At 38.2% G+C, this 21,443-nt stretch overlaps 1 protein-coding gene across 1 annotated transcript in view; it reads left to right on the top strand.

The window, feature by feature from the left end:
* LOC126412041 (sodium channel protein para) overlaps window positions 1-21,443 on the top strand; it is a 903,820-nt gene that overhangs the window by 212,111 nt on the left and 670,266 nt on the right. The window contains exon 11 of the mRNA XM_050081417.1: window positions 2,850-3,122. Within this exon, the coding sequence (XP_049937374.1) occupies window positions 2,850-3,122 (273 nt within the window). The remainder of the gene's footprint in view (window positions 1-2,849; window positions 3,123-21,443) is intronic.

Below are 21,443 nucleotides of genomic sequence, written 5' to 3'. Positions count from 1 at the left end.
CAAATATGTATCTCAGTGTAGTCATTTTTGCTTGTCACTGTCAAAGGAGGCTGTCTTGCTGAATCATCTGTAACAGTCTTGTGGACTATAATTTGTGAACAGTGAATTTACCATTCACTTTTGCTAATTATTGAACATTACAAATAAAATTCAGAGTCCATGTTAGTGTAATACTTTCCAGTTAGAAGTGTATTTTGATGCTTTGTTGCAGAATTTTCAAGCACTAGTAGTTGAAGCTTGTTAACACATCTTCCATGCTTCTGGAAGAGAATTGCTTGAGTTCTCATTTTGATGCCACATGTCAGTTTAGTAAGGTAAACCATCCAAGACTGCAATTTTGCTTCTGACATCCTGTGTTTGTGTGAACTGTCAGATTAACTGTTAAATGTTTTTAAACCGATGTATTACAGCAGTAAGAAAGGCCTCATGTACAGCCTGACGTTAGCGTGTACTCACTCTACAGTGTTGCTTTTGTGGTACTATATTACAGTGACTGTCAGAAATATTCAGAAGTTGCAAAACCAGTGAGACAGTTTATAATTTGAGCCATAGCAATATCACCTTTGTTTTGAAAAATAAACTCCCTTAAGATAGATACTGGTTATAAAATGCTGAGAGTGTAATAGAGTCTTTCAGCCATATGTTGTTACTGACATTTCAGATCAGATATGTCAGTAAGTTTCCCTCTAATGAGACAGTAATCAAAGAGCAACAGATCTGATCCTGTATCCCAGTTGAACCAAAGACTGTGTTATGTTCATTCAATGATGGTTCAGAATTCTTAGCCCATTTTTCCAGTGGTGGATTTATGTGTTGTAAAATTACCTGGTATCTCAGAGTGAATGGACATGGTTTAATTGTCATCTTTGCAAGCACCAATCTGTAGTGCGGAGGTCCTCCAGGATGCTGAACATGTGAGTTCCTGAATAATGCACACCTTTTTGTACAAGAGTAAGTGACTTTAAATCCTTCCTCTTGTACAAAAAGGTGTGCATTATTCAGGAACACACATTTTCAATAACTTGGCCAACAGCCATAAAAAGCTCCTGATCTCACAACTTGAGATTAAGCAATTTTGATTTCCACATCATTGTGTTTGTCTCCTGTTAATTTTCTAGTGCATCTTTACTAAGTGGGAACTGTATTTCCAACAACACAAAAGTCCTTTTAAGTGTTTGCTACAGATATATCACTTATTTTATTTCTGGAACATCTTCAATAACATGTAATACAAAACTTGAAATGTGTGTGTGTATGTGTGTGTGTGTGTGTGCGTGTGTGTGTGTGTATGTGTGTGTGTGTGTGTGTGTGTGTGTTAGAGACATACCAACATAATTTGTATCTAATCAATTCAGAATTATTTATTATTAAGAAAGCCAAATCATGTACACTGCCTGTCAAAAAGAGTGAAGCACCCTGAAGACATGGTCAGAACTCATTGTAACTTCATACGTGGACACATTATTGCCAGGTACGTAGATGATTATAGAGTTACAGTTCTCTGTGACAGGTAGAATGGCCACCAGAGTACATTAGTGTTTTTCATCTTTAGTGCTGTTACCAGGTATATAAAGGATGCAAAGAGTATCAGATGTTGAGTGAGCTCTCTGAAGAGCACAGAGATGTCACACAGTTATATGACAGTTCAAAAGGTGTCTCACTGTTGGTCTCCATATGACTGGCTTGTGAAATCAAGCAATATACATATTTTTTGGGCATTGGGATGTGACAGTGGCAGTCATAATCGAACTCCCACTTGATCACGTCTGCTTACTGCAAGGAAGGATCACCATATTGTGCCCCATGCCTGTTGTAACCCATTCCCTTCTGCACCTGCTATCTGAGAACAAGTAATTAACTTTCTGGAACATTCTGTGTCATCCCACACCATTGGTCTGAGACTAGCATCAGCTGTACTAGTGAGCTTCCATCCCATGTGCAAGTTTCCATTAACACCATAACACAAATGGCTGCATTTGGAGAGGTACCACGTCTGGGAAGCATTTATGGCAGTGACCTGGGTCAGCGACCTGGGTAAATGTCCCATTCTTCCAAAGTTTTAGAGAGACACAAGAGAGTTACTCCTGTTGTCATGGTCTGGGAAACCGTCAACTATAACTTCAAGTCACAGATGGTGGAGGGCGCAACAGTACATCATGAACTTCTTGTGTCGTCATGTGTTACTTCACATTCAACAATATTGTGGTGCCATTTTTCAACAGAACAATGCTTGCCCACACATGGCATGTGCCTTTGTGAACTGTCTGCATGATGTTTAGGTGCTCCTGTGGCCTGCAAGATCCCGAGATAAGTCCCTAATAGAACATATGCGGTACAAGCTCGGTTGTAAACAATGTCCCAGTGACAGCATACAGGATATCAAAGACCATTTGCAACAAGTGAGGACCAGCTTGCCTCAGCTGTATGACTCCTTTCTCAGCTGAATCACTGCACATGTCCAGCCCAGAAGGAGTAAAATTTCATAGTGATAAGTGGATTCATACTGCCAAACTTTTTGTAAATTTGTCTTGATTTTGTAATCACTTCAGTAACATCAAGAACTTTCTCAACTTGTGAGGTTTAATTTTGATTCTTCCTCCCATTCTGGGTGCTTCACTTGTCTTATCAGGCTGTGCATTACAGACCACTGATAATACTTCATGAAGAACGCAAATTAATTTAATATTGAATATAATTATTTATATTTTGTGTTGTTTAGATCAGAGAGACATTGGGTGTACCCATGTTGTGTACCTATAGAAATTTGCAGATAATGGCATAACTATGTTTATAGTGTAGTTTTCAGACAATAAGCAAACAGAATATACAATTATTAATACTGTTTAAAGGAAGCAGAAGAGGCAGCCCAAGCAAGAGAAAATAGGCAGGCAGCACGGGAAGCAGCAAGAGTATCAGCAGCAGCAGCTCAAGCTGCAGCCAATGTCGTCAAGTCACCATCTGATTTTTCATGTCACAGCTATGAGCTCTTTGTAGGTCAAGAGAAAGGCAATGATGATAACAACAAGGAAAAAATGAGCATTCGTAGTGAAGGTGGAGATTCACTTAGTGAACATCGGGGTCGTACAATAGGGCCTAATGGCAAGGTGCGGAAGGTGAGCGCGGTGAGTATCAAACTAGACCTTTTTATTTTTACTTGTCTACAGAAGTATGGCGTCTTAATGATTTCCAGGCAGACAGAAATCTGCATGGATACCTTCAAGCATCCCCTTTTCTCTTCTGAATAATTGTTCTGTACTTTATTGTGTATGTCTTTCCAAAGTGCATGAAACTATGAAATTGCCAATAATCTTATATGTTTCTAGTTACTGTTTTGTGTTTCTGTGCATGAAACACTCGGCTTTCTCTTCCAAGACAATAGTTTTTCTGTCCACAATGGCCAAATTGACTGTAAGGTCTTGTTCCATCCCCAGACAGCCTATGTTTTGCCATGGCTCCTGAAAATAATAAAAATGCACAAGGCGTGTAAGGTCAAACTTTGTAATAAAATTTAATTTACCAGTAGTGCTCATACTTTGGATGAAATACTTATGAGGAGTGCTTTTACTGTCAGTATAGAATTCGGTCTTTGTAGTGCTAGTGCATTTAATTTTGCCCGAGTGAATATAGTTTGATGTGTCATATTCAGGTCATATGTAGGCATAACAACAGTGGCTAAAAAATGATATTTGTTTAAAGTAGTGATAGGGTTCATCAGAGAGGCATTCATTGTGACGAAGTTGTTAAATAGCAAAATACAGAACCTTGAGCTAATAATTTATCAGTTTCCTAAGTGAACAGTTGGTAAAGAATTGTATTTATTTGGTAACTAACAGAACACACTTATTCACTTGCAACAATTACCAAATATTCATTCAAAACTTCGAACTTTCCTAAATAGTTTTTGAAATATGAAAATGATTCTGCAATGTGATCAGTTCTTTGATCTCCTTTGTTTGATTTAATTGTCTCTCAGTGCCACAATGGATGGTTTTATGAAAAGACTGTATTATTTTACCTTATTGGGACTTTTTAAATTTAATTTTTACTTGTTGCAATGTGGCATACATTTTACGTAAAATTTACACATTTAATTGTGAAGGTTTTATAGGCTATACCTGTGGTATTATGTGTATTTGATCAATCAGAAATGATTTTATTTACAAATCGATCTGCAATTGTGTTGATTGTTATGAAGAACATTGACATATTTTGCTGTTTTTCTTTTATGTGACACATTTACCATAAACGATATGCCTGGCCTGGATACATCTCTTTTAACTGAAGATGTAGTTAACTGAAAGTAATCATATTAAAATGACACATTTTATGCTGCTCAATTTAAATTGAACCTCACTTCAGTGGTTTTTGTACACTACCATGTGGAAGTATTTTATGTGAAAATCAGCAAGAAGTATGAGGTGTGTTCAAAAAGAAACCGAACTTTTGAAATAGCATGCAAGCTGTAGAAGAAGTGCACTGCAACTATTGAGGGCACACAGAAGTCGGTTTAGACAACAAACTGCCATTTGCTGATTTTAGCTCTGAGAATTAGTAAGAGAGCTACAGCTAATGAAGTGAGCATGTACAAAAGTAGCTCGTCAGTTTAGTGTCAAAGTGACAATCAGAGAGCTTGAAGAACAAGGTATAAGTGAAATTTTGCTACATCAGCTTGCTTAGAAATCATGTGGGAAGGACTGTAGAGTCACACTCAGTGGTATGAGTGGCTTAAGCATTTTCACAATGGCAGAATGTCGGTCGGTGATGATCCTGGATGACCTTCCACATCAACAGATGATGATCAGTTCGAGAGAGTTCATGCTGTGATTTACAGAAATCATCATTTAACTGTTGGAGAAGTTGGTGTTGAATCCAAACTCTCATGATGGATGCTGTGCACAGGAAGAGGCCTGAATTGGGAGAAAACCAGACTTGAATGTTACATTATGACAATGCATTGGCTCACACATCATTCCTTGTCTCCAGCTATCTTGCAAAACATCACATTCCTGTTGTTCCTTATTCATTGTATTCTCCGGATGTAGCCCCAGCAGACTTTTTCTTGTTTCCCAAAATTAAAACCACATTGAAAGGAAGTTGTTCCAACCTACGTAGGAGATCCAGGGTGATGCAAAAAGAGATCTGTGCACCAACCCAGAAAATGCACTCCAGGAGGTTTTCTAAAAGTGGAAGAAGTAATGGGAATGGTGTGTCACCAGTAGAGGGAACTATTTTGAGGAGGACAGTGCTTAAAGTGGATTACAATAAGCAATAAAGGTGTTATACCAAAAGTTTGATTTCTTTTTAAGCAAACCTTGTGTATGTAAAATTGGTACTCATAGATTTTTAGTGTAGTACATCATCATTTGTAGTTCTTCAACATTCCTGTATTCTCCATTACTTTTTAATTATGTTTCTTGTCTATTCTCTTCTTTCTCTCTTCGTAGCAGATCAGCATGCAATGTATAATAGTTTTACTTATGAACACCACCAGAAATGAATTTAATTCCTCTTGATTTTTAAAATTGTTGCTGAAAAACCACAAAATATATGAAATTAGTTAGTAGCAGACTGATAGTATGATGATACTGCCTGAGAGACCACTCAGAACAAACTTTACTGGAGGAATAAATGCAAAACAGTGCTATAAGATCAGTTATAGGTTAACCCATACTATACTTGTAGTAACTAAACAGAACAGTTTCTGAAATTATGTTTTAAAAATCAATGTCTATTTTGAAGAACTGAATACACAATTTTTCTAAATTTAGCACAGTGTGCTGCAAGGGATTCTACAAGAAAACTAGGGATTATTGTACACAAGATTTTAAAGAGTTCACAGTACATTATCTCAGCATATATCAATGAGTTCATTTCAGAATGCACCATGTTTTCTCTGAAAAACCCATGTAACCCAATTTTTTCTATGAAAAACTGTAAGTGAGATTTATATGTAAAATAAGGATAAGGCAACAACTTACTTAAAGCAAGTGTGTGTGTGTATGTGTGAGTGTGTGTGCACGCGCGCACATGTCCGAGTGTACATGAATGTGTGTACTATTGCTACAAAAAGAACTAGTGCTCAAAAGCTAGTGAGAATCCTAGTTTTTTATGTGTTGTGTGATCCACACTTTGATTTGTTTTAAGTGAGTGGTTGTCTTTCCCTTATTTTATGTATTGCACCATGCAGGAATTTCCATTATTATTATGTAAGTGAGATTACTTTTGAGTTAACAGAAAATGTGCTAACCAAAGGTACCAATATCTTGAGCACAAAAATAGATCTTAGTACTTACAATTTCTGTAGTTAGGGTATTATTCACTTAGGTTTGTATGTGATAGGAATTTTTCTTTTCCTTTTATTAATTTAAAGGAATTTCATTCATAATGTGTTCTGTACACAGAACCCAACTCACTTACCAATAGAAGTGATAACCAGTGTCATTCAAGAATAATGCCAGAGACCATTGCTTTTAGCAGTTATGTGAATTTGTTTGAACATTTATATTGTTTTAATCTATCTGAGTGAAAACATCCTACTTTTCAAAAATTGTGTATCACTACAAGAGTTTTATTTGGCCTGAACAGAACAATATGTGGAGGTTAGTATTCTAAGTGGCCTATACCATTATCAAACTACTCTGAGTACATTTTATATCACTGCTTTGCTAGGTCACTAAAATCAACAGATCACACATTGTTAAAAATTGTATTTGGTGTCACGTTTTGGTACAGTCCATCATCAGAACATCTGTGAAATGAAATGTAATTTCTGTGCAAGTACAAGCTCAATTTATGCATGACATCAAAAGTAAAAGTATTTGAAAACATTCACAATTAACTTTACAGACAATATAAAACATCTTAATAATGGTATTATATCAAATTATAATCATATTCTTGATATCAGAGATCTGCTGATGGTGGACTGCTCTTTCAAAAACTAACTACAATTAGTTTTTGTGGATTGTGTTCCACAGTGTTGATAAATCTTAGAAATGACATATTGTAATATGTGAAGCTACTGTATAACTTATTTTTAATTGTACAACTAGTTTGTCAAAGAGCGCTATCCGGTCCAAATTTTTGTTAATAGCAGGTGTTGCATCTATATACAAGGGCTATTTGTAAAGTAACCTTTTGACATTCCCTTTACCTGTCATTCTTGTAGCATTCATCTACATCAACATGGACACTGCAAATCACACTTAAGTATCTGGCAGAGGGTTCATCAAACCACTTTCACAATCATTCCCTATAAATCCAATCTCAAATAGCACCCCGAAAATATGAACACCTATATCTTTTCATGCAAGCTCTGATTTCCCATATTTTATTATGATGATTGTTTCTGCATATGTAGGTTGATGCTGACAAAATATTTTCGCATTCGTAGCAGAGAATTGGTAACTGAAATTTCGTGAAAAGGTCCTGCCACAACGAAAAACACCTTTGTTTTAATGATGTGCACCCCAAATGCTGGAAAATCCAGGATGTAACAACATTAGAGAGGGAAGTTGCTACACACCATATAGTAGAGATGCTGAGTCATGGTAGGCACAACAAAAGATTCACACAATTATAGATTTTGGCCATTAAGGCCTTTGTCAGCAACAGACACACTCGCACACACACACACTCACGCAAATGCAACTTGCACACATGTCTGCAGTCTCAGACAACTGAAACCACACTGCCTCAGACAAATGAAACCATACTGCCGTGGTGGTTTCAGTTGTCTGAGACTGCAGACATGTGTGCAAGTTGTGTTTGCATGAGTGTGTGTGTGTGTAAGTTTGTGTGTCTATTGCTGACAAAGGCCCTAATGGCTGAAAGCTATACTTCTGAGGATATCTACTTCTTACTTTCTCCGTTTGGCAACTGTTCTTGGTTGAAATTCTGGAAAATTTATGTCATCTTCTTTGGCTTAACATATCTGGAAGTCTCAGATGTGTATGTACTACATTCTGGAAGCTGATGCTATGACAGATAGTGCCAAATGATCTTTATCCCACTTTATTTGCACTTTACCGTTGTTGATGGCCAGTTCCAGTTTACCAAATCATGGTTTAGACAGGTAAAGAGATGCACATCTATTCCTTTTCAAGCACATACAGAAGAAAACTCACCCAACCATTAATTGCAGTCACAGTGTAGGTTGAATTTCACATTGGCACAAATTACAGTGGCAGAAACATGAAACTGACTGTGCACACAAAATAACTTGCAGTACAATCACCAGCAATAATAACACTGCCCAGTAAACAGTAGTTATGTTTACTAATGAATGCGAAATATGACCTGTACGGTGCATAAATGACATAGTTTTTACATGAAACAGTGGAAAGTCTAGGTTGGAATATCAACAATACTATGAAAAGGATAGTTTAATGCAAATGGATAGATAAAAAATCTTCTCACCAAGTGGCAGCTGGGGAACATACACACAAAAGGATGTAACTTTTACAAGGTTTTGGAGCCAGTGGCTCCTTCTTCTACTAGAAGAGTTGAAGGGGAAGGGAGGGGGGTAACGGAAGAGGACTGGAGAGATTTAGGAAAAACAGTCAGTTCAGAAAAGTCACCTAGAAGCCCAGGTCAGGAGACTTACCAGACGGGATGAGAAAGAAAGGATAGCTTACTACTCTCCAGGAAGATGACACATTGACTTGCAGACAGGCACAAAAAGGCTGTCACACATTGAGCTTCAGGCCAAAGCCTTCTTTATAAAGGAAATACACACTCACATTCACACAAGCAAACACACCTCATTTACAAGACAGCTATCTCTGTTTTCTCTCTGGCTGGAGTAGCCAGAGATAGCAGTCATGTGTATGAGGTGTGGTTGCTTGTTTGAATGTGTGTGTGTGTTTCCTTTCTGAAGTAGCCTTTGGCCGAAAGATCAATGTGTAGCAGTCTTTTCAGTGTGTCAACAACTCAACATGTCATCATTATGTTGAGTAGAAAACTACCCTTTTCATAATATTGTTCATGGTTTTTACATGTGTGGTATCAAAACAAAATTTGTACTGGAAAATTATCTCTAAAACTGGTCATACAATTAAAAATAAATTATATAGCAACATCACATGTTAATGATATATCATTTCTAACTACAAATAAATGCAACGGATGGAATATCCATATAGCTGTAATTGTGTTAAATGCTTACAATAAAAGTAAATGGATAAATTAATAATAAAATAGTCCTACTAGTAATGCAAAGATAATAGGAGCAAACACCTATAAATAAAATTTAAAACACTGTAGTCAAAAGTGTATAAATAATAAATAAACATAAATCAGAATGGGGAAAAGGAGTAGGGGAGGCACCAGGTATGGGGAATATCTTTATTCGCATATGGTGCTACCGTACTATCAAAATTTACTTAATAATTATACTTTCATTGTATGCTTAACATTAAACTTGCAGTTTAAAATTGTGTGCTGGACCAAAACTAAAACTTGGGACCTTGCCTTTCATGTGGGCAAGTGCTCTGCGGACCGAGCTATCCAAGCATGACTCACCACCTGTCCTCACAGCTGTACTTCCAACAGTACCTCATCTCCTACCTTCTGTAATTCATTGTGGAGATAGCACTTTTTAAGACATTTGTAAATGCATATGTGCTACCTGACAATTTCAGTGTTTCATTGTTTTGTAAATTTTGTTAGAACAGTAGCACCATTAGTCAGTAAACATAATTCTCCCCATACCTAATGCTACCTCTCTCATTCTCCCAGTTCTGGTTTATGTGCATTTCCTATAGAACTTAGGGTGATTCTTTCTTCTGTAATGTGAGATTCCAAAATGGTGTGTATCGTTGGTTGTGAACCATATGAGCTACAGTTGGTTTGTGGGTTTTGTGATTATTGCCCTGCTGATCTCCCCTCCCCTCTGGTCCTCTACTCCCTGCATCCCTTCCCATCACCCATCAGCCCTCAAATGGACCACATGATTTATTTTTTTTGTTTATACTCATATGACTGTTGTTTTTAATTTTGTTTATAGGTGTTTTTTGTGTAACCTTCATGTTTTGTGTAATACTATTTTTGTTATTAATTTGCCCGTCTACTTTTAATATATACATTCAAGATCACCACAGCCACACAGCTGTAACAACTGGGGCATGCATTTGTAGTTAGTTTTTGAAATGGCAGCCTGCCATCAGTTGAACACTGATATTGAAAATATAATTATGTGACACAGTACTATGTATTATGGTATTTTTATGCTCTTTGAACTATTGTGAATACTTTTAAACATTTTTATTCATAATGTCATGTATACTTTAATGGCAGTTATGTTTCATTTGACAAATGTTCTGATGATGGACTACTCCCAAAACCCGTCATGAAGTATAGTTCTTAACAAAAGGTGATCTGTTGATTTTAGTGACTTAATAAAGCTGTGATAAGATGTGCTAAAAATTTATGTAATGGTCACTGGCCTCCTGCATGTCTTTATGGCACAGCTTAACATTAGCAATCAAGACTGACCTCTTGTGTTTCCAGCCTTGCCTTAAATGTTCCACTGTCTTCCATTAATACCTTACTTTAAAATAAACATTAATTGAGCAATTCCAATCCATGTAATCTCAATATAAAGGAAAATCCTTGGGTATGAGAAACATATCATGGAAGATGTAAACACAGAGATGATATAAGTGGGTTCCATGTGCTACACTAACTGCTAACAGTAATGTTCCACAATCGTTTGGGTGTGCATCCAGAACAAAATTATTTCTTCTTCCAGTATTTTGGCTGATGACAACACAGCCATTTTCAACATGAGTTGGTGACAGAATCAAAACCACTTGCCACAGTCATTTGGAGTAAATGCAAGTGCATCAAGGATAAGACTGTCAGCAACAAGAGCGTCAGTCAAATCAAATGAAAATTTTTATGTCACATAATGTGCCTCAAACAGTCAAAGATTGTGGCATACATGACTTGTCTATTATAAAACTACGTTCAGACTAATAACATTAGTCTAAGACAGATATTACTATAGACAGTTATCATGAAAAAGTAATCTGTGGTTATAATACATATGGTGTCACTGTTTTTTAGGTGGATACTATATTACATGGTCATCATTCAAGAAATTTTCTACACTGTAATAGCATTTACTTTTCAAATATTTTTCCTGGTCTTCTTCAGTATTTCTTAGATTCGGTCACACTTCCCCTTCCTGATTTTATTTACAAATTTTATATCCATATAATAAGGGCTGTTTTCGTATAGCTTTAGTCTGTGGGTTCTGCGGTAACTTGCTTCATGTGTAGTATTGTACTGATGCATGAAGCAGTCGCTCTCAAAAATTTGTGAGTTTCTCTTCGTGTGTGTGTGTGTGTGTGTGTGTGTGTGTGTGTGTGTGTGTGTGTGTGTGTGTGTGTGTGTGTGTTTATATATACATGTTGTTGTTGTTGTCTTCAGTCCAGAGACTGGTTTGATGCAGCTCTCCATGCTACTCTATCCTGTGCAAGCTTCTTCATCTCCCAGTACCTACTGCAACCTACATCCTTCTGAACCCGTTTAGTGTATTCATCTCTTGGTCTCCCTCTACGATTTTTACCCTCCACACTGCCCTCCAATACTAAATCGGTGATCCCTTGGTGCCTCAAAATATCCCCTACCAACCGATCCCTACTTCTAGTCAAGTTATGCCACAAATTTCTCTTCTCTTCAATTCTATTCAATACCTCCTCATTAATTATGTGATCTACTCATCTAATCTTCAGCATTCTTCTGTAGCACCACATTTCGAAACCTTCTATTCACTTCTTGTCTAAACTATGTATCGTCCATGTTTCACTTCCATACATGGATACACTCCATACAAATACTTTCAGAAACGACTTCCTGACACTTAAATCTATACATGATGTTAACAAATTTCTCTTCTTCAGAAACGCTTTCCTTGCCATTGCCAGTCTACCCCGCAGCATCACCCGATTTAATTCGATCACATTCCATTATTCTCGTTTTGCTTTTGTTGATGTTCATCTTATATCCTCGTTTCAAGACACTGTCCATTCCGTTCAGCTGCTCTTCTAGGTCCTTTGCTGTCTCTGACAGAATAACAATATCATTGGCAAACCTCAAAGTTTTTATTTCTTCTCCATGAATTTTAATTCCTCCTCTGAATTTTTCTCTTGTTTCCTTTACTGCTTTCTCAATATACAGATTGAATGACATCGGGAATAAGCTCAACCCTGTCTCACTCCCTTCCCAACCACTGCTTCCCTTTCATGCCCCTCGGCTCTTATAACTGCCATCTGGTTTCTGTCCAAATTGTAAATAGCCTTTGGCTCCCTGTATTTTACCCCTGCCACCTTCAGAATTTGAAAGAGCATATTCCAGTCAACATTGTCAAAAGCTTTCTCTAAGTCTACAAATGCTAGAAACATAGGTTTGCCTTTTCTTAATCTAGCTTCTAAGGTAAGTCATAAGGTCAGTATTGCCTCACGTGTTCCAGTATTTCTACAGAATCCAAACTGATCTTCCCCGAAGCCCGCCTCCTTGGGTGGGGTAGGGGGCAACTTTTAAATCTTAAATGGAAACACCCATTTTTATTTCAGATTTGTATTCTCCATACAAAAGTAATCAAGTTTTGTCTGAAACATTTTTTTAAACCATTGACGGATGGCTCTGAAATCGAGAAACATTCAAATTGGGGAAGAACTTTGATTTATTTAGAATGATCCGAGAAGGACATCAATACAAAATGTACACCAATTCTTTCAATACGCCAAATTAAGCTATTCTGTTACAAAATGTATCCTACCTGCCACACTTTTTGACAGAGGGAGGCGGAATAGTATTAAAATCTTGTTAGGGAACTCTTCAGAATTGCATTACTCACCTGACTGTGGCGCTACTGTGGCCAAACTGCGAACTATGGCTCAGTATAAAGGTCGGTGCAATGCGATCAGATGTCACTTCACTTTCAGATTGTGAACCGTAAACATCAACTGACAAAAGTAAATTATTCTTTAGCAAAACATGGCTCACTATCCTCCTACAGAGATTGTTGATATGATATTAACTTTAGATGAATGCCATAACAATTATGCTGCAGCTGCACAATTTTATGTGGATTATTTTGCAAACAGACAATGTCCAAGCGAAAACATTATTTGAAATTGCATTCAATGAGCTCGAAATGGATACATGCACCGTCCAACTTGTCATCACAAATACAATGAAATGATGCTCATACCCTTACCGTTCTCATCTGTGTTCAACTGGATCCTGAAATTAGTAGTCGTGCGATTCAGAGACAAACTGGAATACTGAAATCAATTGTTTTGAGGATTTTGAAGGCACATAAATATCATGCATATTATATGACATTGACACAGGCATTAACGCCGAAAGATATGCAAATACGCTTGCATTTCTACCAATGGGCCATGGAAATGAGAAGAGCTGACAGTTATTTTTTTTAGATACATTATGTTCACCGATGAAACCACATTCAAAAACAAGGTAAGTTAAATCATCATTATTGTCACTGTTGGTCCCCTGTCAATCCAAACTGGCACAGACCCGTTGACAATCAACACAAATGGCTGTTAATGGTCTGGTGTGGAATTTGAAATGGTTACTTGATCGGACCATATTTTTTTGACTGAAATGTTACTGGGGAATCTTATGTACAACTTCACCGCAGTGATTTGTTAGAGCTATTGGAAGATATTAATTTAGGCAACGAATGTGGTTCCAACAGGATGGAGCAGCTCCCCATTATGCTAAAAATGTGCGGAACATTTTAAATTTATGGTACCCTGGTTGGTGGATAGGATGCGGTGGACCAATTCAGTGACCTCCACGTTCACCAGACGTAACACCTCCTGATTTTTTCTAGTGGGATTATTTAAAAAATATTGTTTATGAAAGACAGCTCACAACCCGAAACGATCTGGCCAATGAATTCAAAGAGCATGTGCAGCCATACCACGGGATATGCTGCTCAAAACTGTGGACAACTTTCGCAGACGATTAACTTTATGCATTGTAGCAAATGGGGATAATTTTGAACAAATTCTCTGTGGCTAATTTCATTAATTAAGCACCCCAAATTGTGAGAGGCAAGGGGACTTGCACTAATGAAGCACCCCAGCATGTGAGAGGCAAGAAGACTCACACTAATGAAACACCCCATGGGAACATCATTCTACTACATCTTTGTCATTTTCCTGGGTAATGCTTAAAGTAGGATACAGTACATTTTGTACAAAAATACCTTAATTTGGCATAACAAAAGAAGGGAGGCAGGGGCTGGAGGTCACGTGTAGTATCATTTGATGCCCTCCTTTGAGCTTGTGAACATGTCTTACCCACTATTTTTACCCGATGCTTTTGAGATAGCTATATATATATATCAAACAAAGATGATGTGACTTACCATACGAAAGCGCTGGCAGGTCAATAGAAACACAAACAGACACATACATACACAAAATTCAAGCGTTTGCAACAAACTGTTGCCTCATCAGGAAAGAGGGAAGGAGAGGGAAAGACGAAAGGAAGTGGGTTTTAAGGGAGAGGGTAAGGAGTCATTCCAATCCCGGGAGCGGAAAGACTTACCTTAGGGGGAAAAAGGGACGGGTATACACTCGCACACACACACATATCCATCCACACATATACAGACACAAGCAGACATATTTAAAGCTGTTAATGGTGTGGTGTGGAATTTGAAATGGTTACTTGATCGGACCATATTTTTTTGACTGAAATGTTACTGGGGAATCTTATGTACAACTTCACTGCAGTGATTTGTTAGAGCTATTGGAAGATATTAATTTAGGCAACGAATGAATAAAGTTAATCGTCTGCGAAAGTTGTCCACAGTTTTGAGCAGCATATCCCGTGGTATGGCTGCACATGCTCTTTGAATGTCTCTATTTTTATATATATATATATATAAAAATAGAGGGAAACATTCCACGTGGGAAAAATATATCTAAAAACAAAGATGATGAGACTTGCCAAACAAAAGCACTGGCAGGTCGATAGACACACAAACATACACACAAAATTCAAGCTTTCGCAAGGAGCTTCATCAGGAGAGAGGGAAGGAGAGGGAAAGACAAAAGGATGTGGGTTTTAAGGGAGAGGGTAAGGAGTCATTCCAATCCCAGGAGCGGAAAAACATACCTTAGGGGGAAAAAAGGACAGGTATACACTCGCACACACACACACACACACACACACACACACACACACACACACACATAACCATCTGCACATATACAGACACAAGCAGACATTTGTAAAGGTAAAGAGTTTGGGCAGAGATATCAGTCGAGGCGGAAGTACAGAGGCAAAGATATTGTTGAATGACAGGTGAGGTATGAGCGGCGGCAACTTGAAATTAGCGGAGGTTGAGGCCTGGTGGGTAACAGGAAGAGAGGATATACTGAAGGGCAAGTTCCCATCTCCAGAGTTCTGATAGGTTGGTGTTAGTGGGAAGTATCCAGATAATCCGGACGGTGTAACACTGTGCCAAGATTTGCTGGCCGTGCTCCAAGGCATGTTTAGCCACAGGGTGATCCTCATTACCAACAAACACTGTCTGCCTGTGTCCATTCATGGGAATGGACAGTTTGTTGCTGGTCATTCCCACATAGAAAGCTTCACAGTGCAGGCAGGTCAGTTGGTAAATCACGTGGGTGCTTTCACACGTGGCTCTGCCTTTGATTGTGTACACCTTCCGGGTTACAGGACTGGAGTAGGTGGTGGTGGGAGGGTGCATGGGACAGGTTTTACACTGGGGGCGGTTACAAGGGTAGGAGCCAGAGGGTAGGGAAGGTGGTTTGGGGATTTCATGGGGATGAACCAAGAGGTTACGAAGGTTAGGTGGATGGCAGAAAGACACTCTTGGTGTAGTGGGGAGGATTTCATGAAGGATGGATCCCATTTCAGGGCAGGATTTGAGGAAGTCGTATCCCTGCTGGAGAGCCACATTCAGAGTCTGATCCAGTCCCGGAAAGTATCCTGTCACAAGTGGGGCACTTTTGGGGTTCTTCTGTGGGGGGTTCTGGGTTTGAGGGGTTGAGGAAGTGGCTCTGGTAATTTGCTTCTGTACCAGGTCGGGAGGGTAGTTGCGGGATGCGAAAGCTGTTTTCAGGTTGTTGGTGTAATGGTTCAGGGATACCGGACTGGAGCAGATTCGTTTGCCACGAAGACCTAGGCTGTAGGGAAGGGACCATTTGATCTGGAATGGATGGCAGCTGTCATAATGGAGGTACTGTTGCTTGTTGGTGGGTTTGATATGGACGGATGTGTGAAGCTGGCCATTGGACAGATGGAGGTCAACGTCAAGGAAAGCGACATGGAATTTTGTGTCGGACCAGGTGAGTCTGATGGAACCAAAGAAGTTGAGGTTGGAGAGGAAATTCTGGAGTTCTTCTTCACTGTGAGTCCAGATCATGAAGATGTCATCAATAAATCTGTACCAAACTTTGGGTTGGCAGGCCTGGGTAACCGAGAAGGCTTCCTCTAAGCGACCCATAAATAGGTTGGCGTACGAGGGGGCCATCCTTGTACATAAAAGATGATGGAATTGCGTGTGCGTGCGAGTGTATACCTGTCCCTTTTTCCCCCCATATATATATATATGGTTGAGTTAGGAGGAAAGGTACATGCTTTTAGGGGTGATTTGATTCTGAACAAAAAACTTCATATGGACGTATGCTCTATTCCGAATGGTTTCCGAGAGAGAACACATAACACATTTAATATCACTTTTGAATGTTATTCTTGAGTAACTTGAAAACCGCACCCTCCAGCAAAAATGTGTCTCAGTACAAAGTTGACCTATATTAAATTTCCTACAAAAAATGTCCTATTCATTTTTTTCTCTAGAACTAATGGTTTGTTTGAAGAGCGTGTGAGAATGGTGAAAAACTCGCTCGACGCGCATGCGCTGTAGCTTACCTAGGTTTTGTAGCCCAATATGAGGTAGTTTCCTGACTCAATAGACCACAAGTGTCCCATATCAGACTGTTCGTCTCAACTTGCTACCTCAATATGCTACCTGAAATTGGCCTACAAAAACTATGTAAGCTACAGCGCATGCACATTGAGCAAGTTTTTCAACATTCTCGCACTCTCTTTGCACAAACCATTAGTTCTAGAGAAAAAAATGAATAGGACCTTTTTTGTAGGAAATTTAATATAGTTTAATTTTGTACTCAACACGTTTTCACTGGATGGTGTGATTTTTTAGTTATTCAAGAGAAACGTACAAAAGTGATATTAAATGTGTTCTATCTCGGAAACCATTCAGAATGGGCATACATCCATATGATGTTTTTTGTTCAGAATCACTAATACTATCATCCCTCAAAGCATGTACCTTTCCTCCTAACTCATCCTGAAAATCTGTGGAATTGACATTACATCTAGCTTTTCAAATAAAGGTTTTCAGTGTTGTTTCTTTTTAGCTCCACCGGTGACTCCGATGACTGTTCTTTGTAGTCTAAATGCTTTGAGCTCATTCGTTTTCTCATACCGCAGAAAATTATACTATGCTTAACTACTGAAACAAAATATGCATGATGTACAGTTCTTTTCGTAACTAAATCAGTGATACTGTATAAGACATTCATGACGTACACAAGACTGTTCAGTGGAGTCAGTACACTGTGTGCGTGATCGCTCCACAATATATTTTTATTTAAATTTTTCATCCATATAGCTTATTTCACTTATACATTGTGCTGATTGTTTTGTGGTGAAGCAATTTCTGATTTTGCAACATTTGACTTCAAATTATTGTGTTTGACCCATGCCTCCACTTCTCCAAATGTCTGCTCAGTATAATGGATTGAGTCTTCATCGGTTTAGCAACAGGCTATTGCTGCTGATTCATCTGTGTGTGCAGCTAGTTTGACAAGTCAGTGATATAACACAAAAATAGTGCTGATCCTAATATTGAACCTTATGGAACACCTAATTGAGTGTATTTCCAGCGAGAAAGGAATTTATTACCACTTTATTTCCAAATAGCTTTTCTTTTCTGTTTGCCAACTATGATGACATCCAACTAAGAGAATTATTTTTTTTTTTTTTTTTTTTTTTTTTTTTTTTTTTTTTTTTTTTTTTTTTTTTTTTTTTTTTTTTTTTTGAAAGCCATAGCTAGTCAGTTTTTGAATACCGTCTTGAAGGCTTTGGTAAGGTCGCAAAATGCTTGACACACACATTCTGTTATCAAGACAACTAACCTTTTGATCAATTCATTTATTGTTTTGGCTGTGCTGCAACCGTTATTGAAACCAACCTGACTGCGTAAATAATGTTATGGGATGAATTATAATTTTCTATATGTTTACATGCAGGCCTTTCAATATTTTTGGAAACATTGGTAATACTGAAATAGGCCTATAGTTTTGCATTTCATTGTATCTGCCCTTTTTCTGAATTGGCTGAACTGCAGCATATTTTAAATGATCTAGAAAACATCCTGCTTCAAAAGACTGATTATGAGCAAGAGTGGGTGTGCAATACAGGGTGTGTAAATAAAGTTTCAAGACTGGTCACAAAACACAAAATTTATTGAATACTTTCATACATCTGACTAAAATTCTTCAAAATAGGTGCCTTGAGAGTCCACACACTGCTGCCAACAAGATTTCCACTGCTGGTAAGCTCCCTGGAACTCCTTAACCAGAATGCTGTTCAAAACCCTTGTCGAAATCTTTTGGACCACTGCGATGCTCTCAAATCAACTTCCCTTTCAGGTCTCTCTTCATCTAGGGGAACATAAAGAAGTCACTGAGGGCAAGGTTGGGACTATCAGTTGGCTGCGGTAGCATTGCCACATTCAACCGGGTCAGAACTTCAGTGACTGCAAAGCAAGTGTGAACGTTTGCATTGTCATGGTGGAGCACCCAGTCATCTTTCTTCTCCGGGCATACTTAGCGGATTTGATCCCTCAAATGGCGGACCACTCCAGTATAATACTGACCACTGACAGTCTGTCTGGCAGGCGCTAACTCTTTGTGGATCATTCCATTTGCGTCAAAGAAAGCAATGAGCATGCTTTCCACACGTGACTTGCTCATGTGGGCTTTCTTTGGCTTTGGTGATGTGGAAGCATGCCACTCCAAGTGTTGCCTCTTTGGATTGTATTTGAAGACCCAGGTCTCATCACCAGTGACCACTTTGCCCAAAAAGTCAGTTTTGGTTTGTAAACGTTCAAGCATTTCCTGCGAAACAGTGAGGTGCTGCTCTTTCTGTTCATCCGAGATCACTTTAGGGACAAGTTTCGCTCACACTTTTCTCATCATTAGATCTTCTATTACTAGCTGAAATGTATCTGGTGATTCAAACCCACTTCATCTGCAATCATTCTGATGCTGAGACATCGGTCACTGTTTAAAACAGATTTTCGTCAGTTCTGCTCGTTGAAGGCCTTCCAGAGCATTCATCATCCTCCACATCTTTGTGGCCATCTTTGAACCTCTTGTGCCGCATGAAAAAAATGGCATGTGACATGGCATATTCTTTATAGGCATCTTGAATCATTTCTAACGTTTCTGTACCATTCTTGTTCAGTTTTACACTAAATTTGATTGAACTCGGTGCTCGAAGAGGCGCTGCATTTTGGACGCTCCAATTTCTCGATGATGTTTTGAAACAGACACTCTCTGCACTTGCAATGTTTTCACTCCAGCGTTTTGCCGGCAAATGCCGATGCTTGGCTTGCTTAGCCAACACCCCCCCCCTCCCACCCTCCCACCCCCACCCCCCCCACCACCACCACCCCCAACCACCACCACCTGGTGTAGGTGGTGAGACCAGTCTGCGTGCACACCGCTACTCACGAAAAAGGTCAGTCTTGAAAATTTATGTACACACCCTGTACAATGACGGGCTATTTTATTATTCAGCTTTTTATTTGTGATATATGGCTGACACTTTCATTGCTGACATCTTCTCTCTGATGCACATGCATTTAGTCCACAGTATATTTGAACAGGTGGTTGAAATTATGTCATTGACTCACCTTGGAAATAGATGTACAGTTATCAGATGAAATATAAGAAGAAGAAATAATTTTGTCTCAGATGCACACCCAAAAGATGAAGGAATATTCTGTTTGCTGGGGAAAACTTCAAGAAATGCTTACTAACAGTAGTGATTCTCCGAATTTGTGATGATAATCAAGGACATTTGCTAATGAATTGTAGGCGAAATACTCGCATGTAATGTTTTATTAAAAATATAGAAATTTGCTACTGAAATTTATGATGTAGCAGATTTTAAGTATAATGCCTGCAAGTTCTGTTACAGACACTTTGTATCAGCGAAGCATTACTGTGCCAAGTTTGCCACCAAACCCCTAGAATTTTTTTGTCCTGTCTAGAGTAGAAAATTAAGAACCTGTAATACATAGTGCACTTAAAGATATTACTCATGACTGATATTATGAATTTTAACCTATGAGTGTGGTGTAGTTTGGATGTGAAAATGAAACACATAATGATACAAATATGTGGGTATACAACATTGCTTTACCTCTGAAAGTATTTTTTTCTGATTGTGTATGGGAAATTTCTTCTATTACTTTAGAATGTTTGAGGAAGGGATAATTTTTATGGGCTTCAGTAATAGAATACATTCAAAATCACAAGGAAACTCTCATAAAGGAAGGATAACAAAAATATATGAAAAAAGAAAGAAGCATGTGTCAGTGAAGTTTGATGTTATTGGAGCTTGTAAAGCCTTCCATTAGAATAAAGTAACAGACATTCCTTTACAATTCAACTTCTTCTTACAAACCTCATACATGATGAAATATATAGTGGAGCTCTTTTTCTACCACCGCTATTTTATAACTTGAACTATATTCCCATCACATTTGTATTCTGCGTCATGTTTGTACATATGATTGATTACTCAGAGCGTACTGGTGAACTGTTGAGAACAGAAACAAAGTATTTTTCAGAATATTAACATTAAGCAAAAGTTTAATATGAAATACAGGTCTTGATGTAAATTGTATTATGTTAATGGATAGTATCTTCTTTGAAGGCTGTGGCACATTCATTTATTTCGTTCACACATTTTGTTTTATAAAGCCTGTTATAAAGAAGAGCCTTCAGTGAGGTGAATGAGTCAGTTATAGATTAACAGGCTGAAGCATACATGGCTGGCTACTTCTGCAAAATAAACTAGCAATTAGGTATGACTAATGCTAATCTGTTCAAACTGACAATTATGGCAGTTACTTCTAGATTACTTTATTATACATATATCAGGAGTACACAAGTTTGCATCAGAATATAAAAAATTATTCTTAAATTTTTGCAAATTGTGTTCCAATTGTGTTCCAAAAGTGGTTATGGATGACCACAAAATGAAGCAACTTGGCAGTGCTTTGACAATTCTTGCCCAGTACACTGATGAGGGAGATGAATTCTTAGATTGAA

Source organism: Schistocerca serialis, chromosome 7 (assembly GCF_023864345.2).
Source record: "Schistocerca serialis cubense isolate TAMUIC-IGC-003099 chromosome 7, iqSchSeri2.2, whole genome shotgun sequence".
NCBI classification, from domain to species: Eukaryota; Metazoa; Arthropoda; class Insecta; order Orthoptera; family Acrididae; genus Schistocerca; species Schistocerca serialis.
The sequence above is the reverse complement of the archived record's forward strand: the minus strand, read 5'-3'. Positions and strand labels throughout refer to the sequence as shown.